This window comes from Platalea leucorodia (genome assembly GCF_965183815.1).
Source record: "Platalea leucorodia genome assembly, chromosome: 7".
NCBI lineage: Eukaryota > Metazoa > Chordata > Aves > Pelecaniformes > Threskiornithidae > Platalea > Platalea leucorodia.
The window spans coordinates 25,939,269-25,965,279 of record NC_138829.1 but is presented as its reverse complement, the minus strand read 5'-3'; the positions used below and the strand labels follow the sequence as shown (position 1 = coordinate 25,965,279).

The following is a 26,011-nucleotide window of genomic DNA, read 5'->3' as shown; positions in this document are numbered from 1 at the left end:
GGCATAAACCCTTTTGTAATCCAGATGGGGAATGAAGATGCAAAGAAAGAGGCCACATGACTGATCCAGAAACTGGACTTAAGGCAGCAGCCTAAATGCTGGGCTGTCCTCCATGGCCAGAGCTAGGAGAGGGGTGACCAAAGGAGAGATTCCAGGGGCTGGAGACTGTGACAGTGGCTGTGCATAGCACCATTACCCCTGTCTCAGGGCTAATTTCATCAGTTTCCTGTGCAGCAAGCAGAAGACCTGGGGAAACAGGATCCCAAGCCTTCAAGCTGCATCAGCCTGCACTTGACTCAGTCAGGAGGGCTGCCTTCAGGAGCAGCACAGTACTGACTGCAGGAGGTAAGGGGCAGAAGGGTGAGGCAAAGGATGAGGCACCCTGAAGTACTCACAGCCTGAGCAAGGGGTGGGATTCACCAGGTGCAGGGCTACATGGAGCACAGGCTGTGCTGTACAGGAATCAGTCTCAGAGTCATGGAGCTGTATTTGCAGTTCTTCTCTCCAGTAGCCTGGACTCCTCTTTAGCTGTTCCCTCTGGCACTCCTCCCCAATGGTTTATTGATTCTTCCCTCCCACCCACTGCTCCCCTCAGACCTTGCACACACAACACGTGACAGCTGATTGGTATCTGTTAATTAATGTGGCCTGGGGCCTCTTTTCTATTCAGTGGCCTGATAAGGGAAATTGGATGTCCAAGGGCTGCCAGGCCATTATCACCCTTTGCTTCCCCTGGCAACACAAACACAAAACATGGCGTAGTGATAAATAAATACCACTAACCCACCCTTCTGCCTTCCCTTCCCCAGTTGAGATAGTGCAGATAGAAAAAGAGAACCCACAGTCAGTCAATATAGCAATCATCAGCTCTTTTGTTAATTGCCAACTTGATAACAAGAGAAATCAAATGATCATCATGGTGGCTGGCTACCTAGGCCCCGATGCGGGGCCAAGAACTGTGAGCAGGGAGGGCTGTGGGATAAAGGAGTCCCGCTGAGCTTAGCACGCAGCCAGGGGGACTGGGGGGCTCCTGGACAGAGGCTAAAGAGCTCACAGGCCTCTTGGTGAGCCCCAAGGCTTAATAAGCATCTGGGGAGAAAACTAGCAGGGGAGGCTGGTGGAGCATTGCCCCCCAGCTGAGGGGTGCCTGGGTGTCCCATTCTCTCACAGCCCTGGGAACCTTCAGCTGCAAGGACCTGCCAAAAAGCACAGTCCCTGCCTGTCAGTGGTGGGAGGAGCCCAATTGGGACCAACACACTGTGCTCAGCATCCCTGTCTGTAATGGTTGTTGCACAGTGCCCGTCTGCCAGGATCTTTCATGGTCTGGCCTTCAAGGGTACCTGGTACAGAGCACATAACAGACACGGCTTTCCTTCCCGTGCACTTTTTTTTCCCCCTCGGGGCAGACAGTGCCTCTGTGTTTCAGCCTCTCCACTGTCTCAAGTGGGCTCTGGGGCTGTCAGGAGGGGTCTATCTCCAGACAGTGATTGCTCTTTCTGTATGTGAGGAGAATGACTTTGTTCACTGCTGGGTGCTGGTTCCATTGCTACTGGGTTTGGCTGTGATTTAAGTACTTGTATGGCACCATAAAAGTAGTTTTGACACTGGGTAGGGCTGTTGGCTGTGGGGTTAAGAAAGCTGATGGTGTGGAGCTGAGGGAGTGATGAGGAATAGAAGAGGATTCAGTTCACAAACATGTTCAGCTTTTGAATACATTTCAGTGCTCTGTTGTGGCAGGACCTTTTCTCATGTTGGCCAAAATGAGAGATTGTGGTATGCTTGTAATTCAGGCCTGCGTCATTCCCTCCTATCCGATCAGAAGCCCTCTTTTCTGCCTTCTGGAGCTCTTCTCTGCTCTTGGGTCAGCTGGCGCAGACTAAATAGGCTGCAGTACAAAACTACAGAGGAATAACGAGCAGGACAACGTGATACAAAACAGTTGCTGCTATAGAAGAAACAGAGATCATTGAAAAGAGGTTATCATTAATGTTGGGTTGCCATAAATGCAGTCAGAGCATCAGGACTCCTGTTTGAGGCTGTGGGTTGGCATGGGAGCAAAGAGAAGGGTAAGGTCCACGTGTGCTGATTGCCACAGAGACAGGGTCACTTTAGTAAGCTTGGGTTTTTTGGTTTTTTTTTTAAAGCAGCAGGCCAATTGGGGAGAGTATTTGCAGTGGATCCCAGGGAAACTAAGGACCCCAGGCTCCTAGAGGCTTTGCTGCACACCCACTTGACCCTGCTTGTCTTTTGCCCTGTCAGGGTTCTCCAACCTCTCGCTTGGGGACCAGATGAGCCTCCTGCAGAGCGCCTGGATGGAAATCCTCATCCTGGGCATTGTGTACCGCTCCCTGCCATATGAGGACAAGCTTGTCTATGCTGAGGACTACATCATGGATGAAGAGCACTCTCGTCTGACGGGGCTGCTGGAGCTCTACCTGGCCATCCTACAACTTGTGCGCCGCTACAAGAAGCTCAAGGTGGAAAAGGAGGAGTTTGTCACGCTCAAAGCTCTGGCCCTCGCCAACTCAGGTACATCCCTGGCCCAGCCAGCCTCACGATCAGGGAGTCAAGGCCCACTCTGGGCTGGGAGGAAACTAGAGCCTACTGCCAGAGACTGTGTTCTGCCTGTGTCATGCAACATCATGCACCATCCTTAAAGCTCCTCTCTGTCCACAGAGCAGGACCTAAGCTGGAGAGCAGGGAGAAGTGAGGCTTGCTGCTGCTAGAGGCCCAGTTGTGCTCTGGCCCTGTATTAGGGAGTGGAGCCAGGCAGGGGTGGGCTGGCTGCTGGTTTCTGGCAGTAAAAGAAAGGCTGTGGAGCCCTTCTCCACTAGCAAGCTGACTCCAGTGCCTTGAGTTCAGAAAAGGGGAGGTGCACCATGGCTGCATCCACCTCAGTAGTGTTGGGCAGTTACGGCAAACATGGAATTTCAAATCCCACAAAAAGCTGTTGGACTGGGGCTGCTTGGTCCTGTCCTGGAGCTGTTCAGTGACCACAGACACTGAATCCCCCTTTAACTGGGAGACTGTGGATCTGGATGGTAGAGAGTAAGACATGCTGGCAGAAGCCTGATGTTGCCTGTTCTGTTTATTCTCGTGAAGAGGATGAGAAAGGCCAGGGCCCTCAGCCCAGTGCCTTCCATCTCAGTCTGGGGAGGGCTGCAGCCCTCAGTCCAGCAGGCTGTGGGAGATGCAAGAGGTGCTGTGTGCTGCACTGATGTTGCACAAAAGCCAGACGCGTATTTGCTCACTAGTCGCTTCCGAAAGGGAAGCTGCTAAAGCTACTGTGTGACGAGGGCTCCCTCTACATCCCTTGAGTCTCATTGTCTCACATCAGATCTTGCTGAACTGCAGGTCACAGAATTCACCCTTGCAGCCCAGCAGTGAGTGCAATATCTGTGTTTGGCTAAAGCCACCTTCCAGAAAGACACCCAGTGTGAAGCTGAAGGGATCAAAAGAGGGGGAATCTACTTCTTTTGTCGTAGCTGACTCTAATAATTAATCGTTCTCTCAGTTTAAAAAAAAAAAAGGCACCATATCTTTAACGTCGGTTTGCTTGAGTTCAGCCTCCAGATACTGGTCTTTGTTGAGCTGTGTCCTATGACCCCAGGTCTTTTTACACCTGACAGCTTGACACGATCAAGTTCCTGTTCCATAGTTGCATTCCTTGGCTATAGATATATTACTTCAAGTGTAAGCAAGTGGTCCAGAATGCTGTGAGACTGCCCTGTCCTCGCCGTTTTACACTATTCTGTTCCTCTTTGCCATCCATACTTCTTAGAAGCAGCAATTTAAAAGAAAAAAAGAAAAATTACTTACAGCTCATTGATAAAAATGTTGAGTAGCATCTGGTTTTTTACTGATCCCTGTGGATTTCCACTAGAAAACTCCTCCTTCAGGGATGATTCACCACAGATAGCTACTTTGAGGTCTGTCATCTAGCCAGTTACTAATCAATTGAAAGTGTGCTTTATTGATATTGCATAGTGCTAATTTTTTAATGAGAATGTCCTGTGGTGCTAAGCCAAGTGCCTTATAAAAGCCCAAGTCTATTATATCTATGCAGTTAACTTTATCAACCAAACTTGTAATCTCATCAGAGAGTGAAATCAGGTTTGTTTGACAAGACCTCTATTCCAAAGTATCGTGTTGACTGGCAGTAGTTATAATACCATCCTATAAGTCTTAATTGAATGTCACTTTTTTTTTCCCTTTATTTTGCCCTGGTTCACGTCAGGCTAGCATGGAAATTATCAGATAAGGCCTAGGAAAATATGTGCATCATTAGAACTTTTCCAGTCATCTTGAAATTCTCAAAAATACCAAGACTTGTTAATCATTAATCTGCCCTAGATGGGCCTCAGCCAGCAATTTTAGAACTCTTACACCCAAGTTATTCAGCTCTGCTGATTTCTGTAAAGTTTGTCCCTAACAGATGTCTAACGTCTTCTTGCATAAACAACAGACTAAGAAGTCTTCATCATCTTCATATAACACAGGTACATAATGCTGCTTCTTTCTAAACAGGATAGAAATACTCACTGAGGACTTTTGTCTCCTCTGCACTGCTATTAATAGTTTAATCATCTCCAGGTGAAAAGACAAGCCCCTACAAATGGTCATTTTTCTTCTATTTCTTAAATATTTATAAAACTTTTTTATTGTCCTTAGCCCTTCCAGCCATGGGTTTTCCTCCTGTGTCCTTCACTTCCCTTATCGATTTTCTACACTTCATAACTTCTGATTCATATAAATTGCTATCTAGTTCCCTTTTTCAATTTCTCATATATTGCTTTTTTAGCTCTAATTGCTGCCTTCACTTTGCCACTGAACCAGGATGGGCAGATGGCCAAGGCTGGCCTCTCTCAATTGTGGGACGGTGGCTTTTGGCGATGTAATCAACTCTTGTTAAAGAACCTGCCTGCTGTCTACCAGGAAGGTCACAGGATTAAACAGGGAGAAGGGCTCCTCAGAGAGGCTGAAGTGCCAAGGTAGTGGTGTGACAGGGTGACAAGTGCCACAGCGGCACATTTATCTGGCCCATGCTATGAGCAGAGACAGTGCAGGACCTGAGCCTTGGTGCTGTCAAGTTCCTCACCGTGCAACAGAAGCACTCTGCTGATGGTGTAGATGCACTTGGCAGTGTTAGGTTAACGGTTGGACTCGATGATCTTAAGGGTCTTTTCCAACCTTGACGATTCTATGATTCTGTGATTCTATGTTGCTCAGTTGTGCTGTCAGGACTAAGCCCGGGGTAGTCCCTTATGGGACAGTCTGTATCAGGAGTGGAGAAACACTGAGCAAAGACAGAGCAGACCAACCAACACTCACCAGCTGCTTTGGGGTTCTGCTTCCAGTGCCGTGGAGTAAAGAAACCAAGGTGAGGGTCAGGAAGCACAGGCCAAAACATGGTCCCAGTTGGATGGGAAAAGCCATTCTGACTTCACCGGTTTCTCCTAGTGCAGCTAGAAGTGCAGCTATGTAGGAGGATAATCCACAAAAATCCTGCTTTGTTATTCGTATTGAAACATATGAAAGTAAAGCATGAGATCTCATTTTTCATGTAATTAAAGCCTCTCGCAACACACACATAAGGAAGCTAGAATAGGGCAAGTGTGTTCTTCTAATGTAACCTTCACTTTCAACCTTCACATTCTTTTAATAGAAGTTATTTTTCTTTATGTATTTTTGACATGGAGTAAACTTGCAGGGCCTGCATGTACGTGCTTGCATGCAAACAGCTGAGTCCTAAAATGGTAGGAATGCAGACTACCTCTGGGCCAGGCCTCAGCTCCCTTGGGTCAGAGACAAGGTTTAAAGCTGAGTGCTTAGATGAGCACCTGTGCTGCCTAGACCTGCTTTCTGCCTTGCTTCCCATATAGATAAATTCCTGAATTTCCCTTATCCATGCTGGGTGTACTTGCTCATGCAACCCAGCATCTAGGGACTTTCTTCTCTTCCATGCAGCCCTGTGTATATTGACCCTTTGTTTCTAGGAATTAAAACAAATGAAAACAGAAGTGGGAGCTTGCTCACTCTTCACTAGAGGAGAAGCTGACAATAGGCTGACCTTGCCAGAGCTGTGGCTAATCTCCGAGTCCTCAGTGTAACTCACCAAGGACACACCTGCTGGGACTGGCAAAGATTATTCAAGCGAACTCTGTCTTTAGTAAGTGGATTTTAGAGAGCCGAGAAATGAATTCTTAATGTCCAGAGCAGCAGGCAGGTCCCAACAATATGCTCACCCATTCTTTGACAGAGTAGGGGTGGTGTAGACTTAACTTGTTACCCTTCAGAGCCAGCCGTCCCTTCTTAGGCATTCCTAGGTCCTCTCTCCTCAGGAATACAAATTGATCAACCTGTGTGTTGAAGAGCGCTCCAGGTTAGCATTCAGCACATGTTCAGTTAAGGACATCCCAGACTGGCCAAACCTTATTTCCCCTTTTTTTCCCCCATGCATTTTAGTGCTGAGATGGAGTTAACGAGGTCTGGATCTAGCAAGGGGATGTGTAGCTAATGGGTCCTGTGAGGACCCTGCTCCTCCTGCTCGTGTCAGAAGCTGCAAGGAAAGAGTTAGGTAGGAGGCAGTGGGCCTTGTCCATTCTCACACCTGCGCTGTACCCCATGCCAGCAGTGCTGGAGAAGGGCTCCTGACATGAAGCCTGACTTCTAGGCCAGCTGACCCTCAGGGACATGGTCAGGCAGCCTCCCTCCACCTCAGTGCTCTGACAGCTGTAAAAATTCATAGCTATTGATTTTGTAATTAACAGTTTATCAATGCCATCGACACCAGCTCACTGATGGATTGCAAGGAAATTAATCGTGCAATGTTATTTTATTTTTCGCAGTCAGCTGCCAATTTTGAGCTTCTTTCAGCAAAGAGTGGGGGGGTGGGGCAGGCTTTGATCTTTATTTCCCCGATTCCTCTCCCTGTATACATCTAGTTATTTAGTGCTGTTAAAGTCTCGTCACCTTACAGAAGTCAGGTGGCAGAAGGGCACAGCTTTGGCATTCTGTCTACTGTACAGCAGCATCAGAACCCAAAACCAGAGCACCCGCTTTGACCTGAAGCATGGCTCATTGCCTGGTGCTTCTAGCACCCGCCAGGATCTGCAAACTGTGATGGGCTGCAATTACTTCTCCCCCGTGTGCCCCTAGCCAGAAGAACATTAAACAGAAAGGCTGCAGGACCTATCTCTCCAAGCTCCGGCTCTTCATGCTTCCAGTCTCCAAAATGACCTCTGCAACTTGGCAGGAAACAGATCCCACTCCTCCTGGATGGTGCATGGAAATTTTCTGGGGATGCTACCTGGCTGGGAGAAGTTGCCAGACTGACTTGGCAACATGCTTCTCCCTCCCAACTTTCCAGAATCAACCTCTGTGGCTGGCTCAGGTCACTGTGATGACCTACCAGCCCTTCTCTGAGCTTCTTTGCCTGGTCTCTTGGATACAAAAAGCAAATGCAGCAAGAACAATCCTTCCTCAGTAGGCTTCTTGGAAATACAACCCTTTAATATCCTCTAATTAGTGCATTCCTTCTAAACAGCTTCTTAAACAGCTTTCTTGCTAGACATGATATTTTCCCAACTGTTGTAATACTTTGTAAATCATGCATCATAAATAGCATTTACTGTACATGTATCTTATGAAATTCACAGTCTCTAATTTGTGTTGCATTCTCCATAGAGATGACACATATTTCTAGAGAGATTTTGGCACTTCAGCCAGCTTTCCTCCCCTTCACTGCTGTCACTCTGAGGAACCCATGTCCTCACATTTGTGTTGTATGTGTGTGGGCTGAGCCAGAGCACTGCCACACTGCAAAGCCCAGCTGCAGTGGCAGGTGCTGCAACTACATGTGTGCATGTGTGCTTGCCGTAGCGTCCCTTTGCTGCTGCTTCTGGATTCATTGCCCTGTGGCAGGAATCTTTATCAATGGGTTCAGTATTGATTAAAAGTCTCTGAACAATGAAGACAAGGGAACAATGTCTCCAGCTCTGTCAGGGTTGTAAGAAAGAAGCAAGTATCAGCAAGAGGAAAAGGAGAAAAACCTTCAGTGAGGCTGTGCCTGGTTAGCTTCATTAATCTAACCTCTCGCTCTATGGCACTGCCCTCTGTGACCATGACTTACCCACAAGTTTAGCAGCCTGTGTTCAACTCAGGTTCCCCAGCTTGACCCTGGACTGGGTCACTACCAGCTACCTTTGCCTCAGAGACACACCAAGGGGCTTGCTAGCCTCGCAAACCCTGCTAGCCCCTCCGGCAGCTTGTAGAAATCTAACTGGCAGCCTAAGGGAAGAGGCCTTGCAGGAGGTGTGGGTTTCCTTTACTGAAGCAGAAAGCTCCCTGAGCAGCTGCTGGCAGTCTCTGAGAACAGGGGCATGTGCGCAAAGGTGGGGCTGGCAACACCCCTGGGCACACTGGTTGTGACCTACTGGGGCTTTTCTGTCTTGCTGACACCCTGAGCAGCTGCATGGCAATTAGGCAGTTTAGACAGATGAAGCGCTATAGCAGTGTTAATTATTCTTAATGAGATTGCTCCCAAGCGGCAGCACAGCAGCTGCTGCCCCTTGCAGGGTGACTCTCCCCATAAGGAGCATGGAGGGCAAGTGAATGTGCAAGTCACAAAGGCCCCCGGCTGACCCCTGCGCAGCCTTGGGGTGGCTGGCAAAATGGGCAGCACACGGGGCGCAACGTGTCACCTACCCCGGCAGGCTTCCCGTCCCTGCACTGCTAGGGCCAACTCGCTGGGCTGATGCTGAACTTCACAGCAGCAGCACCAACACCTGCCAACAAGGTGGTTCTTTTCCCTTAAGAAACGAAACAAAACAACACCCCACCCCACCCCCCCAAAAAAACAAACAAAAAAGAAAAACGAAAAAGAAGAAAAGGAAAGAAAGCATCTTTAGCTTCAGGACCATAAAGGATTTCCTTCCTCATGTCTGATTTGTGTGTTTGCTGTCTTTTCTCCCTCCCCCCAGACTCCATGCACATAGAGGACATGGATGCAGTGCAGAAACTCCAGGACCTTCTCCACGAAGCCCTGCAGGACTACGAGCTGAGTCAGCGCAACGAGGAGCCCCGGCGAGCAGGCAAGCTGCTCCTGACCTTGCCCCTCCTGCGGCAGACGGCCGCCAAAGCTGTGCAGCACTTCTACAGCATCAAACTGCAGGGCAAGGTTCCCATGCATAAACTCTTCCTAGAAATGCTAGAGGCAAAGGTCTGACAGCCCCAGCGCCAGCCGACAGTGGCCGGGGAACAAACTAGAAACAAAGATGCAGACAACGGAGCAATCCAAACAGCAGCAGCAGCCACCGCCGGCTTTTATCTCCAATCATTTATTATGGAAGAATTATTTAATGTCTATCTGTCGGCGTGACTGCAGAATCTCATGTACAGGAGGGGGGAAACTCTTTTAATCAGTCACCTGTTTCTCTTTTTTTCGTTTGTTTTCTCTGTGGGAAATACCAGAATATGCTCTTGCACTTGTTGAGGCGGTCATCGGGGCTCAGCCCCTCTGAGCAGTGATGCTCTCAGCGCTGTCCAGGCCGCCTGCTCCCCAGCTCCCTCTGCCAGCGCTGGAGGGGGCGTGGGGACAGAAGCAGGAAGAGAGGAAGAATAGAGTCAATATAAACTTTATCTGCTGGTGTTGTGAGGGGTCAGATAGAAAGGGAAGCAGCCAGGGTCCTTCTTTTTGTCACCTTTCTGGCTCTAACCATAGAGCAGATGCTCCTTTGGAGAAGAGTGCTGCTGGACCTCTCCTGATCAAAACAGCTGCCTCCCAGGCTCCTCTAGCGACAGCTAACACTTGTACATACAGGCCCCACTTCTTACCGGGAAAGATGCTCCTAACTGTGTAAGATATTCTGCGACCTTGTACAGTGTGTCATTACGCCTGGCTAGTCCCTCCCATGTACAATCCCCACAGGCCCCTGAAGAGGTAGGATGTATGACCTGAGAGAATGCAAGTCTCCTTGCCCAGATGGCAAGAAAAAAAAAGAGCCCGATGTTATGCTTCAGTGCTCAGTTGACTTGATAATCTCTGCATCCTCTCCTATGTGGTGCTAACTACAATTCTTCCACACTTTTCACCCCGTAGTGTATCAAACCTGCCTCTTCAGCTCAGCTGAGTGCCATTCCTCACTTGTTCCTTGTGGCAGAGAACACAAGGCTTTGTCTGCATGGTTACTGCCCAAATATAAATACACCCCAAACCAGGGCTTTCCTAGACTTCATTAAAGTGATAGCTCTTCGCCTCCACAGAGACTTAGGCTTATTGCCAAATGCTAGTTAGGAATCAAGGGCACTGCTTCTCGGAGGAGGCAGCTCTTGAGCCCAAGAGATTGCTTTTTTGTGGCAGCCTAGGGAAATAAATTAGAGGGTGGCGTGAAACCCCCAATATCTCAACTACTGTCTTCCCCTGCCTCATCCCATTATCCTCAACAGCAGCAAAAGAGCTAGCATAGATTATACCTGGGCCTGGTAAGAGGTTCTCTCGCTGATGGGAAAGCAAATACCTGACCTTGAGGTGGTGGGAGAAAAAGTGGGGGAATGTTTATTTACTCCCTCTCATATAACCAGGTTCCTGCTGTCTCCACGCCCTGGTTTAGATCTGCTGCGTAAGCCACAACTGCTGCATTCCCAGTAGCCAGAGGGGAATGTGGGTGACTGACAAAACTGGCTGTTGGCATTCTCTGAGATTTTATTTTCTAGGTCACTTTTAGTTCAGAGCCAGCCCAAGCTGATGAAACCTGAATGTATTGTCTGTTTTGTGGTCAGTGGCGTGGCAGTAGAGGTGAGAAAAAGCTTCTGATCTACATTTGAGACACCACTAGCTGCACTGCCTCTCTTCCCCTCAAGCCTCCATCCCTCCCTGGCTAGCCCAGGAGAAGGGTGGTGTGGCAGAGCAGTAACTTGCCCCCAGCAGGAAGCCTTCCAAAGCAGCATTGGGGCATGCGATCAGGGAGACACTGGGTGCTTGTTTTCTGCTGGAGCAGAATGTGTCGCAGCGGGGCTGTCAGTGCTGCAGAGCAGTGCCCGGGCTAGCTGAGAGACTGGGTGCGCTAACTCATGCTGGCCTCGCAGCTCTTGTAGCCAGCCCACTCCTGGTACTTGAGTTAGTTCAATTCCGTCTCCTTTTGAGTTTGCCCAGCACTACACAGTCATAGCTACTCTCACTCATTTTGTACTCACTTGATAAAGGAATTCAGTCTTGCTTCAGGTACAGTAGTAAACCAACGGAGACCTAAGGGGCAGAAGGCACGTGGGAGCTGGGACTGCTTGGGTGCTCACAGCAGTAGCGATTACACAGTGGCCTTGTGCTTTGAACAGATACTTGTGCTTCTCTCCCCAGCTCCCTCCCAGAGGCAGCTGGGGAGAAAATGAGAAGCTTTTGGTTGCACTCATGATCCCTGTACCCATCTGTGACTGAGAGGGACCAAAGTGAAATGCACGCCACCGCTATAGAGCCAGCTTGCCATGTGCTGCACCCTGGCAACTCTTTCTGGCTGTGGCATAAATGCTTTCACAAATGCGCTGGGTTGCGCTATCGCCTGTAAGTTTGACTCACTTGATCACTGTTGCTTCCCTGCTGACTCCCACCCAGCTCAGCCACAGCACATCATTGTCTCCTGACCTGCTGTGAAAAGGTAGCTGTCCCAAAATGGGCTGAAAAGATCCTAAGAAGCAATTCTTACTCTGTTGGATGCTGGCTGGAAAGGTCACTTACTTACAAAAGAAAAAAAAAAAAAAAAAAGAAAAAAAAGAAAGGCTTTTCCAGCTTTGTTGTATTTGGACTTGGGCCTGCTTTCCAGAACAGGGAGGGAGAACTATCTACAGAACATGATTATGGAGAGCTGCTGAGCTAGCTTCTAGCCCGCAGAGACTGCTGGCTATTTAGAGTAGGGCTGTGGTATGGAGGCAACTCCTGCCTTGGCAGAACAATATCAAGATACCAAATGCATTTTTTTTCCAGGACCTTCTTTCGCCATTACAGCTGCATAACCTTGGAGCCCATCTGGATATCCCTCATTGCTTGAAGATAATATGCCTGGAAATGTTTGCATTGCTTCTGAAATAGGATGGGAACTGAACCAGACAGTAATTAGCATATATTAATCTCTTTAAGCAAGGAATGCAAACTCTTCCCCAGGAACTGGGACAGAAACACCTGCCTAGATTTAACCCTTAAAAGGCTTGTACCATCTTATATTGGGAACCAGGTCAGGTCTCTTGGGCCCTTCAGACCAGTGCAGGAATCTTTTCCCATTTATTCTCATCTGCTGTGGATCATAAGTACTATCACGCTGCCACACCTGAGAAGCATGTCCAGCTATGCAGTGAGCTGGCCTTGCAGAGAAGGGTAACATCTTAGTGTAGTCCTCTCAGTGTGCTTTGAAGTAGGAACTGGGGCTTCAGCAACCACTTAGGTCTTTGAATGCTCACAGTCTCTTACAGAAAAGGTCTGGAGATATGGAAGTTGAGACATGAACTAGGAAACGGGTTCTGGGTCGGTGTGCTTTATGCTGTTCATTTCTAAGATACGAGTCACAGAGTCAGTGCCACCCAGCTGTCTTTCTACGTGGGGCAAAAGATGATGGAGCTTGAGCTTTGGGGCACAAACAGGCTCTATCACTTACAGAAAAGCAAAGCTGTAGAGGTAAGTAAGTGTATCAGTGACAGTGAATAAGCATGAAGCCCATGTCCAGCAACTGTGGTAAAAGCAGCTCCACCCCTGATTTGCATGTGCAGATAACAGAAACCACGTACCTGTCAGCTACTGCAAAAGGCAGTTCTTCCCAAGTGACCAGCTCTTCTGTTTTGGGCACATTCTTCTCTGGGAACAGCGGTGTCTGGCCTGTAATGCAAAACAGATTTCATGGGGATCAATTAAAGAAAAGGTAAAATACCACACAGAATTAGGTTTCTGGGGAAACTTGGGCATTACACCTCGCAGCAAAACTGTGAAACTCCCCCACAACAATCAGAACCTTGCAGTATTGCTCATGCTAAGGGGGCATTATTTTTCTCTTTGTAAGCTAAGTCATCTTTTTTTTTTTTAAGCTATTACAAATATATAAAATACAACATGCTGCACCAGAAACATGTAAGCAGCTATTAGAGGGGAAAGTCATTGAGAAAGACCCTAGAATGTAACTTGTTGAGCTTTTATTACCTATCGGAGCTGAGAAAAAGAGCTTCCACTTTGTGTCCACAAGCTATAATCATATGGCCAAAGGCCACTCTGTTGTTCTTGTGGCTGGGTTATGTGGAGAAGCCAGAGAGACAGAGGCTGTGAGAATGATGCAGGGAATTATAGACAGTCAGTGAAATAAACAGTATCTACTTAACTATTATCTGCTCCTTAAAAAAAAAAAAAAAAAAAAAGAAAAAAACCTGTTAAATAAATTGTATTCTTGTGGTACAGGTCATTTCAAACAAAACAAGAAATAAAACACAGAAATGTAAAAACTAACCCAGACAGAGTAATGTTTATTGTTGTGTTTAGGAGCTGCTCCGTTCTGCCCCTCGGGATGCACATAGCCCCACGGAAGAGGCTGGGCTGGGGGAAGGCATGATTGGCGCGTGCTGCCGACGGGGAGGAGAGCCCCAGCCCTCTCACTTAGAAACACTCATTTGGTGTTTTCCCATATCCAGAAAAAGAAATTCTCGGCAAGCTTCTGAGTTTTTGTGAGATTAGCTTTGTTGAGGACTGGTTAGACCGGCACTGTTGTCAGTCTCTGCCACGGACTGGTCTGTTTCTTCCACTCACCCATTTTCTCCACATTCTACACTGTTGCAAGGAATAAACATGAGCTAGCAATGAAAAAGCCTTGAAGTTGTTCCAGTGAAAAACAGAATCTCTAATCATAAAATAGACCACTGGCTGAAACCCAACAGTGACATCATGAGTGTTGCAAGCATTGCAGCAGCTGCCCCGTGCTTATGAAGTGGGTGCAAGTGCTGAAGTCATGGCATTGGCATTGATCTGGTGGTCAGGCGGTGCAGGAGGGCGAGCTCATGTCTGCTTGAGAAAGCAGAAGGAAACGCGCTGTGGTAGTTGGGGCAGAGACGTGAGAAACAAGGACCCCAGGTTTTTATTCTGCTTCTGACTCTATTGAGCGCAGACAGCATCACACCCCGTGTAAGCACTGCCATCTCCATGCGCCTCACTTAGCCAACACTGCTAAGGTCCTTCTTCCAGGCAATGGCGCTCACTGGGATGCTGCGTCCAAACCAGGCAACCAAGAGGCCGCTCAGCCTGCCCTCAGGAGGAGGAGGTGGCTGAATTTGTGGTGGTCAGTAGGAAAGGCGATGGGCTAGAAATGAGCTTGAATGAAAAACCAAGATGAGCACAGAGCTGGAGAGGGAGGTGAAGCAAGGTTTTTGTACACTTACAACAGCTACCCCCAGCCCCACAGTCACCACCACGCTGTGACAGGCTCAATCTTTGAACTAACACAATCCCTTTCCAAAGTTGACATAGGCAGCTCACAGTCTCCCCCACAGCCCACCTGCACCGAGTGCTTAGGCCCTCTGAACATTGCATCCGTTCACAGAAGGTGTGGATTTGGCCACCACAGTAGGACTTTAGAAACGGACTGTACTTCGGGTTAAATATAGCACAGGGGGAGTCAATCTCTGGCTTTGCGAAAGGCAGCAGTTTCAGGGTTCTGAAAAGGTTATGTGGCGCTGGAGCTGCCAGTGTCGAGAGCTCAGTACGGGTAGCCAGAGGACTACAGAGAGCCCGGGCCCCACTGGTCGCTCTTCAAACACCATTCGAGGGACATAAGCTTGCCTCAGTCCCTTACCTCTAAGTGGCAGCTGCCTTCCTTACATTTCCTGGGCACCCTTCTGCTTTGCCTAGGTTTTTCAAGGCTTCCCTTACTTTCCTTACTAGTGTTCACTCACGCTGGAATTAAAAAAAAAAAAGGGGGGGGGGGGGTATCTTTATAGTAAGCACACTGAGCATTGGGAGAAACTGAGGACAAGCTGAAATTTCCTCTTACAGAAGAGCTTCACAGGAAATACTAGAAAAATATTCTGTTTTCTCTGATTAGCTGGGGAGGGAAGGAGGTTTCTTTACTAACCAATGTTGAGTTCTCTATACACGTGTCTCTCCTGTTTCTCATGTTTAACTGCTGGGATATGTTCTTAAGCTCCAAATGTTAAAACACGATTGCAGTAGTTGTTTGTGGCTACCTGCACACAAAATAAAATGAAAACCAACAAGATTTTTCTCTTTCAGGCTAAGGTATCACACAGGGAATCAAAGCAAATATTAGCTGATGTACAGAAAACTTCAGTGTTCAACTTTCCAGTGACAGAGAGCTGGAGAGGTTGTGCTGCGTGCCTGGCTTTCTTTACAAAGACATTCTCTCCCATTGCAACCGGTTTGAAATGAGACCATGGTAAAACCTGAACACCTGCGCCTGGGGAGCAGGAGGATTAGCCTAGCAGTGTGCTGGGTGCCCAGAAGAGACAGAGGCTGGTAAGCGACTAATGCGAGTTGGGTTTAGAAAGCACAAGGATGGTTGAGCAAAACACAACAGCCCTGATCCAAAACACTGCTGCCAGCCAGCCAAAAACAACAGCCTTGCTCGAAAAGAACTGCAGCCAGCGAGTCTCTTTACATTAGCGCTAATCAGCTCTGAGAGGCCCATCGTGCTTCTGGTCTTTGTGTGCTTCCTTCCACAGGGCTTGGGTGAGGCTAGAAAAGTCTTCAGCTCTAGGAGTAGCAGCATCCAAATAATTATAAGTCGGAGTGAAGTCACAGGAAAGATCAGAACCGGCCAAAGGCTCGAAGCATCTTTTGTAAGAAAAACTGAGAAGACACACAACAGCTACACTGACACATCACAGATTTGCTAAAGACTTCAGTGGTTCACTGAGCGCTTCGTAAATCTCACCAGTCACACGCTGACTGCAACCATCGCTTGGCAGCACGCACAGCACACGCAGAAACAGCTGCATTGGTTCAGGCCACAGGACCGTTCAGGCCAGTGCCCCCGCTCTGCTAAAGTGGCCAGCAGCAGACGACCAGAGAAGAACATAAAAACAGGGCAAGGAGGTATAATTAAGCCTTCCAGTGATTTAAGGATCAAGGACTACCTGAGCTACAGATAAGGTCTTTGCATTGAACAACCCCCAATGATTTTTCTTACATTAATTTCTCCAGTCTCATTTTCAACCACAACAAGCGTTCAGCCCCCGCAGCACCCTGCAGCCATGAGTTCCATGGATCAGTGCGCGAAGAAGCGTCTCCTTTGCCTGTTCTGAACATGCCATCAGCTCATCCTATTTCGTGTTCCTACAGCTTGCATTAGAAGAAAAAACAAACAGTCCCCTGCTCACTTTTCCCTACCATTCACAATCTTCTAGGTCTCTCGATTTCACCCACAGTCATTTCTTTTCAGGGAAGAAGTAGAGCTGCCAGCCTTACCCCTTCACTGGGTACGCACTGCATCAATTAAGTTAGAAAAATATGACCATGAGAAAGGCAAATGGCTGCCTTCCACCACTTGATCTTGATGCTTTAAAGACAAGTACAAAAACCTAGTCCCTATCTGAGATACAAAGACAGATATAAACCTCTCTTTCTGTAGCTATCTACACACAAATGTATATACTCATTGCATTTCTTAGTTATGCTTTCGTTCACAGCACTACTGGAGTTCACATTTACCTTCAAAATAGCTTAGAAACAAGATTAGCCTATTTAAACCATATTTTCCTACCAATAATAACAATAAAAGATCAGAATCCTTCCTCCTTTACATGGATGCAACCTTCTCCCCAAAAGATCTTTTTTCACTTTTTCATCCATCTGAAACAAACAGAGGAAACGAAAAAGGCACCTTGGCCTTTCTCTGATATAATCCTTTTATTATAACACAAATGAGTGTTTTAAAAACAGATTTTAATGCAATCCTTGATGTATTGAATAACAGATTTTTTTTATGTATTCCTTCCTATTGCACAATAAGGAGCTGATTTCTGTTTAGAAATCCCAGCTTGCTTAATTCAGAAATACCAATCTCTTGCTTTTCTAAATGCTTAAAATCAGCACATTGGCCATTCTATAAAAAGTCTCACAATAAAGTGCATTACTTTGATGAATTAAATTATTATACATTTTGTTCTCTGATTTCAAGAATCTGGCATTACATTTTCAATAAGCTTTATCACACATCCTCGACGTAACTGCAGTTGTTGAATAATAAAGGCAGGGCAGTGATCAGATAAGGAGAAGCCAGGACAGAGCAAACTGAAATCACTTTGCCTAAATTGGCAAGAATCAACACAAAACAAGGCTGCATTTAATAGATCAGTTAGAACAAAGCACATAAATCATGTTTTTGAGTGGGGTTAATTTACACCATATGCCAATTAAGTCAAGTGCAATACATAAGTTATGAATAATCTCATTGGAGTGAAAAGTGTTATATTTGGAAGGAAAACGATTTAACTGACGCCAAAATTATAATCACCTTCAATAATTACATTTCCAGCATTGTAAATTTTTTTCCAGCGCGACACTGAAAGCAGTCAATGCTGCAAGTAATTTTCTATTACAATTTACATTATTAAACTCAAACACATTAACCAAACTCTTGTTTATATTTTTTGTCAGTGGTTAATGCTACTACAAATCAATGATCCTTTGGGTCAGCCTTAGGAAGTACAATTTCATCAGATATTTTTTCAATCTAATGAACCCTTGTAACGAAGCCTGGGGTAATCACTTATTTCCCCCATTGTTTTTGTCATTTCCCCCATTGTTTTTCTCATCACATCATAAAAATTCAGCAGTGTCCTAAAGGAGTGATGCTTATGGGAACAGCATTAGCACAGGCATCAGCTTTTTGGGGTGCTATCCCCAGCTCTGCCACTGCCTTGAGCACTTCTAGCTCAGACTCACTTTTTCTAGCTGCAGAAAATCCTAAATCGCTGCTGTTGCTTCTGCGCACTTCTTTCCACCGCAGCTCTATGATTTCTCACGATCAGGCACCTGCTATGATCCAGCCTGTTTCCCTGGTTAATCTTTGACATGTTTTGGTTTCTTCACTACCGCGACAGCCTCTCTTTCTCCAGCCTCCCTCCTCCTGTCCTGTTTCTGGCACACCGCCCGTGTGGGTGGGGAGGCCACCAGTAAATATTCAGTCCCCTGTGGCAGTCGACCACACTGAGCTGCTCCAAACCCCTTGTGGGATAGACTGTTCCAGCTCCCTTAAAAACAAGCCCCCCCCATGGCTAGCAGCCAGCTCACTGTTGTGGATACCTTCCACTTGGAAGGAGGGTCACCCCAGTCAAGGTTTGTTGTTTCCCATTGCTGAGGCTCTGCTAAGACGTCCTGGCTTTCCAGCTCTGCAAGGAATGCAGTGCCACTGAAGTGACGCTCACCAAACCAAGGGGAGGGCTACAGCAGGGCATTTGCAAAATGACACTGTTACTGCCATTTGGGTGAAGCTATCCTTCCCCTTCATTCTCAAGCTTACATTTGCAGACAGGAATGAAGTACAGGCCTAAGACAGTCCACAGTCAGACTAGATCCTGGTAGCTTCTGTGACAGCTCTAGTTAATTAGACAAACTATGCCAAAGCAATGAAATAACACACTCACTTCAGGCTCCAGTGCACAACTCAAGAGAACCTCAAAATCCTGCCTGCATAAGCCAGCAAGGCCATGCAGCAGGGTAGGACATAGCAATGTGCGGTGTTGCCAGCGCTGAGCCAGAAAAGCTGCATTCCCGTGATGCTGTGTTCACTTGGCAAAATAGTTGTTAGCCCAAACTGAGTTAGAGCAATTATAGAAACATCACCGCGTTGACACTCAGTGATCACAGAAAATAAAACATTTTACAAATAAATCATAAACACCTTCTAAATGTGCCTGGGAATGTAATAGTGAGAGAAACAAGGAGTGAAAAAGAAAGAACAAAGCCTGGACATACATTGAGCTCTGTTTCTCAGCTTTCTTGAATCAAGAGGCTACCTTGCCTCTTCAAAAGAAAAAGAGAATGCCTGGACTACCTTAGGACCCGTGTACTCTATCAGCTGTAAATGAGCAAGGGATAAACAAAACCTCAGTAGACAGGCAAATAAAATGTTTTGGGGTTACAAAATGATAAGGCTATTATCATAACTATGAAAACCTTATGTAAAATTTTAATTGATAGAAAAGCAAATGGGACCCAGTTTTGCAGCTCTCCCCTGAGCCTGCCAGCCTGTGCTGCAGGCAGAGTAAACCTGCGTGAGAGGAAAAACTTCGTACCCCAAGTATATTCTGAACTCTAAGAGACACTGCAGCCGGCTAACCCCGCTGCCCAGCACGCTGCGCCGTTCTAGCTCAGCGCTTCCTTCTGCCACCTGTTGCTTACTGCGACCATTTCGGGCAGGAGTCTCCTTTGTGTTCCATGGCTGCTCAGCGCACATAAAGCAGGCCCCTAGCTCACCTCTTTTTCCACAGGGCATGTTGCTTGCAAATGAATATATCCTAAAAAGTGGCTGAAACCTCAGATAAGTGATACCTGGGAGCTCTCAAATTCTGGGAGACTTAATCACTGCATTGGCTGAATCAGCTTGGACCGGGACTCAAGAACTGTCTTTTTTTTTTTTTTTCACATGGAACATCCACAAAAGGGGGCATCAATGACTCATTCTTGAGCTTGTGATTGCCGTGTGTCCCCGAGCAGGTTGCTAAGTTACTCCTGTCAATTTTCTGGACATTCTCACGAACAAAGATAGTACCAGGCTACCTATGGCTGCCTGACTGCTGTGCGTGTTATTTATCCCACTACAAGGAATAAATAAATTATGCCCAAGTTGTCAGTGAGATACCATGCTAAGTACAAACACTGTCGCCTCCTTGGTACCAGGTTCCATACTCTGCTGGTTACATTTATTCTCACGCAGGTCATCACAGCAAATGCCCTTTTCACCGAGTCTGGCCCTGCACCCTCCACAGTGCAAATTGTTCATTGGCAGATAAGCATTACTCTTTTCAAAGATCAAAAGAGTCAAAGAACAGAAACTGCAACAGAAACTGTCTGGGCTATGTCTATGAGTAGTTGTAATTCAGCTGTGCTATGCCAAGGGAGAGGGGCTAACCTGCAAAGGGACAATGCTTCACAAGGTGAGCAGAGCTGGCTAGATGTCCTTCACAGAAGCGTCCTGGTGACTTCCCAGCCATGATTGAGAAATGAGATAATCATCTCTTCCATGAGCACTCATCAAGTAACTAGCTACCTTGCAAGTCGGGAACACGTAGTACCTCTGAAACAAAAAGGAGAGAAAAAATATGATCTAATGATAACACAGAAAGAACATTAAGCAGCATCTCAGCATCTCTGTGCTTCAGACTTGGCTGAGGAGTCAAACACCCTTTGCAGTTAGCCTTATGGTTCACAGTTACTGCTGCTAAACAGGTTAAAAAAATAATCTTACTTTTGTTACTCCTCTCCCTTCACAGTCCCCAACCTCCACTGCTTAATGGGAAGGGGGAGACGTGGGCATAATATTATTTCCCTGCCAGTCCACACCATAGGTACCACTTATTTCTGCTGGATCATTTCTCATGACTAGGAAGGCTTCCGCCTTTGTGCTTAGATGTATTTTGAGCTTTCAAAGAGAAAAGAGAGAAGCACAACAAAGATAAAACATGACACAGTTTGTTCCTTAAATAGTTGGCATAACTAACTTTACTGCCTGTCTCCCATTCATCAGCCTGGGAGGAAAACATGACATAGACATGAAGATTTTTGCCCTACCTTCGCCATCAACCCTTGCATCAGTGAGAGTGCAGTACGCAAATGGGAGGCCAACGTGCTCCAGGCAAAGGAGGAGAGAAGCAACCATGAACAATGGAAAACATTAATGTTACCTCGTTCCTCACCCTAGCCCTCAATATGACTGCTCCGTTCCTTCTCTTCCTAGAGTGAATCTTGGGTGATTTCTCCTGGTTTGCAAGTAGATGCAGGAAAAGAAAGGGAAGAAAAAATACATAGCGAAAGGGAGAACGTGTCAATTCAGAGCTTCAGTATCAATGGAGCTGAAGACTTCCTGAAGACGTCAACAAAGCTTAATCAGACTCCCACATACAGGAGGGGTGACAGGCAGCTATTATGTGTTTTTACTGCATATTCCATATTTCCAGATGGGACAGTAATATTGAGCTGGATGAGAAAAGTCCATCTGAATAAGGCAGGCAGAGCCCAGCACTCTTCAAAGCCAACAGAAAAGCTGAAAGATATTTTTCTCATCAGCAAGAGATTTCCCCATACCCTCACCACATGCTCTGTTCTCTGGGAATCATCATCTCTTTGGCTGAGAAGCAGAATTCAACCTATTGCCCCACATCTGGGGTTTGATAGCCAGAAGCAAAGAATCCAAAGCAGAGGGAATGAGGGGCATTAGATTCAAAGTAAAGAAGTTCTGGGACAGCTTCCCAGCAGGAGGTAGAGGAGCAAAAACTATGGTTACCTTTGAAATGCAGCTCAACCTGTATACACTTGTTTGAGCCACAGGTTCCCTCCTGCTCCCACGTTCATGTGTTCCTAGTACTTTTTTTTGTGGAGAAGGGATGGCTATAAGTGTCGCTGCATCACACAAGAAAGTCTCTCTTGGAGAACCAGGCCTTAAAGGCAAGTACTTACCCAGACATCAAAAGATAGTGCTTCTCTGTGCCAGACTGCACCAGAGAGAGACCTGCTGGAGAGACCTCTCTCCCAGAATTACCCTTTCCAAGTAATAAAGATGAGACACCTTCTGAGACTGAAGTGTCAGGAGAGCAGATGCTAGAACAAACTGTTAAGGAATAACAGATCACCAGCGCAGTGTACCGTGTACATCCAAGAGATCTGTAGGGGTTTGGGATGGAAGTGGCTGAGCTGCTAAAAACATGAATTCTCTCATTAAAATCAGCTGTTCTACTGGAGTAATGAAGGGTAGCAAATCCTGTAAGTTGTTCTAAAAAAGGCATATGGGGTGATCTGGGGAGTCACAGACCACTGAGCTTTACTTTGAATCAGGTAAATTGGTTGAATAATCAAGTAAAATTAGAATCACAGGAAAGGACTAGCACAAAGAATTCATTTAGTTTTGCTCCAGTGTCCTTGCCCTCTTTCCACTGCTCCTCAGTACCTTAAAAGTCCTGTTGATTCCTCTGAAGTCTCCTGCTTAGATCATTCCTCATTACTTTTTGTGCATTTGGCTATGTCCTACAGAAAAATCGCTTTTCACCCTCCCCCATTCCACCTAATTCTGTCCTGGGAAAAACTGCATGAGCAAAATATTTGTATTTATTCATGTACTAACTGTTGCCATTGTGGGTACTACAGAGGAAAGCGGCAATAGCAGAAATCATACCTGATGTCCTAGTGATACAGCATTGGTCCCTCACTCATCCCAATTTTAACAGATAAGAACTATATATTCTAGGAGGCTAATTACTGGAACTATTGCAAACTGGGCTTTGCCGTGTTAAGACCATGCAACAGCCTGTAAGAACATTTTAGCAAAGAGTTTTCTACATGAACTGCACCATATGATGCCTGATCCATATGGAGCCTTAGGATGGGACTAAAGGCCAGATGATCTCTTTGGTTTTCTTGGGAAGATACACAGAAAAGAATGATCCAGCAGGTGTCTTGGTTCTGTGCCTGGAAACTCTTTCCCTGAAAATAAGCATTCACACACACACACCCCCCCACACTCACACCACCCCCCCCCCACACACCCCCCCCCACACACACCCCAATTCAGAATATTCTTTTATATTGCAGCACAACTCCTTTTTCTGAGCAAGTAGAGGGGAGGAAGCAGTGACCTACGAAAGATGCTGGCCAAGGTATGGCCAGGCTATTGAGGACACAGCCAGGATGCGACACCCAGGAGCAAAACAGGTCATAAATACAGAGCAAGCTCCACTCAGGGAACTGGGAGCAGGGGAGCTTGAAGAAGACGACACAAACCAGCATGGGTTTCTTCTGGGACAGCCAGGCAATGTGTCTGGGTTCCTGCCTGTGGGGAAACATCAGAGGCTAAAGGCAGGGGGCTCCCAATCAGAAAACCCAGAAGCTCTGGTACGTGTCCTGAAAAAAACTATGCTGGAGGCACAGAGGCACCCAGCCTGCAGCTGACATGCCCTAAAGGTGCACAGACAGACCCTATTACAGTTTAGCTTCTTCTGTTTAGATCATTGCGCCATGAGTATTTGCAAACTTACCCTTTCTTGCCTAGCAATTATTGATTTAGATTAGTTTAAGATTACATATAGCCTAATTAACACTCATTACTTTGGCAGGTTTGCTTCTGGTACTGTAATTACTACAGAAAATCACATTTATTTAAGTAGAAACTTAACAAGTTATCAGTTTTAACAGTTTTTATTGTTCAAGCAGAGGAGATAGAATTTTACCTAATACCTCTTCATACAGTCTGGTGTCTGGAAACACCACCCTGAAGAAGGCACCAAAGAATCATGCTGATCCTGTACTACTTTATCTATCTTGCATATTCATTTTCTAAGTACTTAATGTTTCTAACACCAAATGTCACTAAGTAGTGACATTAATGAACACATTAGACTATAATTCATACTAATGACCCGTATCACTTTGATCAGACTAACTTCAGTGTTTACTCGGAAACTACCATAGTTAAATTGTTATTATAATTTCACTCCACATTTTTTTAAGCATTCTGACTTAACAACTTTCATAGCTATCATGACTTTGTTTTCCTTTCTAACTAAGAAACTAGGGTCCCAGAATATTTCTGAGTAGACATTAGCTTCCATGCATCCACACGATGGCAATGCAATTCACTTTCAGACTCCTAAGGTCTGAATTTCCCTGTTTGGGTTTCTGGAAAACTGGAACACCCTCTGCAAGGTCACAGCAATGCTTTCTTTTCACTTTAGTCCCAAGTCCAAGTGGATATTAGGATTTATAAAGCTTATGGCCTTTATGGCCTGGCAACTGGAGCATCTCTGTTCTTGCCTCTGAGTCACTGTGCACCTGATGCCTCACTAATCCCCAAGAGGTTTGGTGTACCACGGCACTGAACAGCTATAATTACTTCTGGAAGCCAGCTGCCAGTCAAGTGACAAAGAAGTCTGCAGAGCCGTTTCCCCAAGCCCATGTCACTGAGCACTTGGACCATTTGAATACAATATTAAATAGAACAAGACGTGGGCAATATGTTATTTTTGCAAAGCTGAGCTTGTCACATTTGCAAAATTAATATGGTATGGCAGGAGATGAAAGGGCCACCTTCTCCATAGAGCTCCCACATCTATGGAGCCAGACAGCATGAGCCCAATAATGAAGTGCCTAGCTTTGCAAAACCACAAAGATTTCAGGCACGAAATGGGCAACCAGCAGTACATTGCAAGTCCTCTGAGATAAGCACAAAGATGAGAAAGTAATGACAGGAATGGGTGAAAACAGGATACTAAGCCTAAGCAAAACTTTTCTGGGTATCCCTGGAGCACTGTGCCAACAGGCCTCTGAATTTTGTTGGAAGTGTTAAGCCCTCACAGTGCAGCAAGCCATGAGCACCTGGAAGGCAAAGAGCACTGGCAGCCTCTAGGAGACATTCTTTCTGGGACCTCTGGGCAGTGTTATGTAAATGATTTTTATTTATTTAGCCTCCTCAGTGATCCCTGCACTTCATGGACAAAGGAGAGGACTGAGTGCCTGCTCCAAGGAACCCTGCAGCCTGAATTACAGAAAAGTCCCTGCTGCTGTTCAAAGAGGGTTACTTTCTGGGCAAATTTCCTTTTGTTTTGAAAGAAAGGAAACACTTAGGATATAATAAAGAAGATAAAACAACTGCTGCCTTTACAAAGCGAGGTGTGTTCCCTTGGTAAATACCAGCAGTATCACCACAGATTTAATTTTGTTCCTTTTGCCCTTCCTTCAAACAGAAGTTAAACTCATTCATTGCCTCCCTTGCACACTCTCCTCTTCAGAGAAAGACATGGCTCAGGACACCACCTCCAAATCAGAACTTCACTTGGACATGTCCTGCCAATAAAATCCCCAGCAGAAACTGGAAGAAAAGATGGTATCTTTTGCTTTTTTGGACAACTTGCAAGGTGGATTTTTTTTTTTTATATACATATATATGTATCTGTGTGTGTATACACACATAATAGCTACATAATACATACATATAATATATATTGTACATATGCATAATACTTGTGGATAATACACACATATATTCAGTGCTGCATGGGTGCCAGCCAGCTCATGTATTCCCAAGACTGAGAAATGCTGGTGAATGTGGGGGAAGCCTACCCTGAGCCTGAAATCTGACCAGGAAAGACTGAAGGAAACACAGGAGGCTTCAGACTATGTGTCCCATTCAAGCTTGACCTTCTTGGTGGGAAGCCCATTGACTGCGTGACACTGCCCACACAGCCCAGAACTGTCCACAAGCAACTTCACAAGCCAAGACACGCAGCAGGCTTTTGTCTCTTCCCCTCCAAACATAAGGTGGAGTCAGTGACCTTCTCTTCATCCCACTTGAGAGTCCTCTTTGGGAAAGAGAGAGACCATTTTAAGAAAGGGAAGGTACGTCCTATGCTGGCACTGGGAATCCCTCTGACTGACAGGGAGCAGTTCTACAGCAATTGCTTTGTTTAAAATGCAAAATGTGGATGTGTTTAGAGGACGTATCAGCATCAATCACTGTATGCAAATACTGCCTGTGGAGAAGAGCTTCCCCTGTAAGTCACTCCTCACTGCCCTAATCGAGTTAACGCTACTGACTGAGGGCATGTTGAACGCTGATGGGCCGCTGATAGTGCTGTCCCAGGAGAAGATTAATAAAAGGCAGCAGAAGTGCTTAGCCCCAAACAGGGCACAAAGTCAGCAGGGGAGGCGAGGCGGGGGGGCAAGGGTGTCTTTCTGTCTAGCAGTCGTTGCCCATTACCACAGACACAAAAAAAAGCAAAACCTTGCAGCCCTCTTCCACAATCACTGGCACACTTGTGAAGGAAGGTC

General features: G+C 46.3%; 1 protein-coding gene and 1 long non-coding RNA gene across 2 annotated transcripts in view; one reads left to right on the top strand and one right to left on the bottom strand.

Annotated features, from left to right (window-relative positions):
• ESRRB (estrogen related receptor beta) overlaps nucleotides 1-9,226 on the top strand; it is a gene marked incomplete at both ends in the record, with an annotated part of 84,786 nt that extends 75,560 nt beyond the window's left edge. The window contains 2 exons of the mRNA XM_082317541.1: nucleotides 2,260-2,529; nucleotides 8,982-9,226. Coding sequence (XP_082173667.1) covers nucleotides 2,260-2,529; nucleotides 8,982-9,226 — 515 coding nt within the window. The remainder of the gene's footprint in view (nucleotides 1-2,259; nucleotides 2,530-8,981) is intronic.
• LOC309593279 overlaps nucleotides 6,072-26,011 on the bottom strand; it is a 62,842-nt gene continuing 42,902 nt past the window's right edge. The window contains exons 2-4 of the long non-coding RNA XR_014228747.1: nucleotides 20,109-20,273; nucleotides 12,769-12,856; nucleotides 6,072-6,359 (exon numbers count right to left, since the gene is read on the bottom strand). This is a non-coding gene — a long non-coding RNA (uncharacterized lncRNA). The remainder of the gene's footprint in view (nucleotides 6,360-12,768; nucleotides 12,857-20,108; nucleotides 20,274-26,011) is intronic.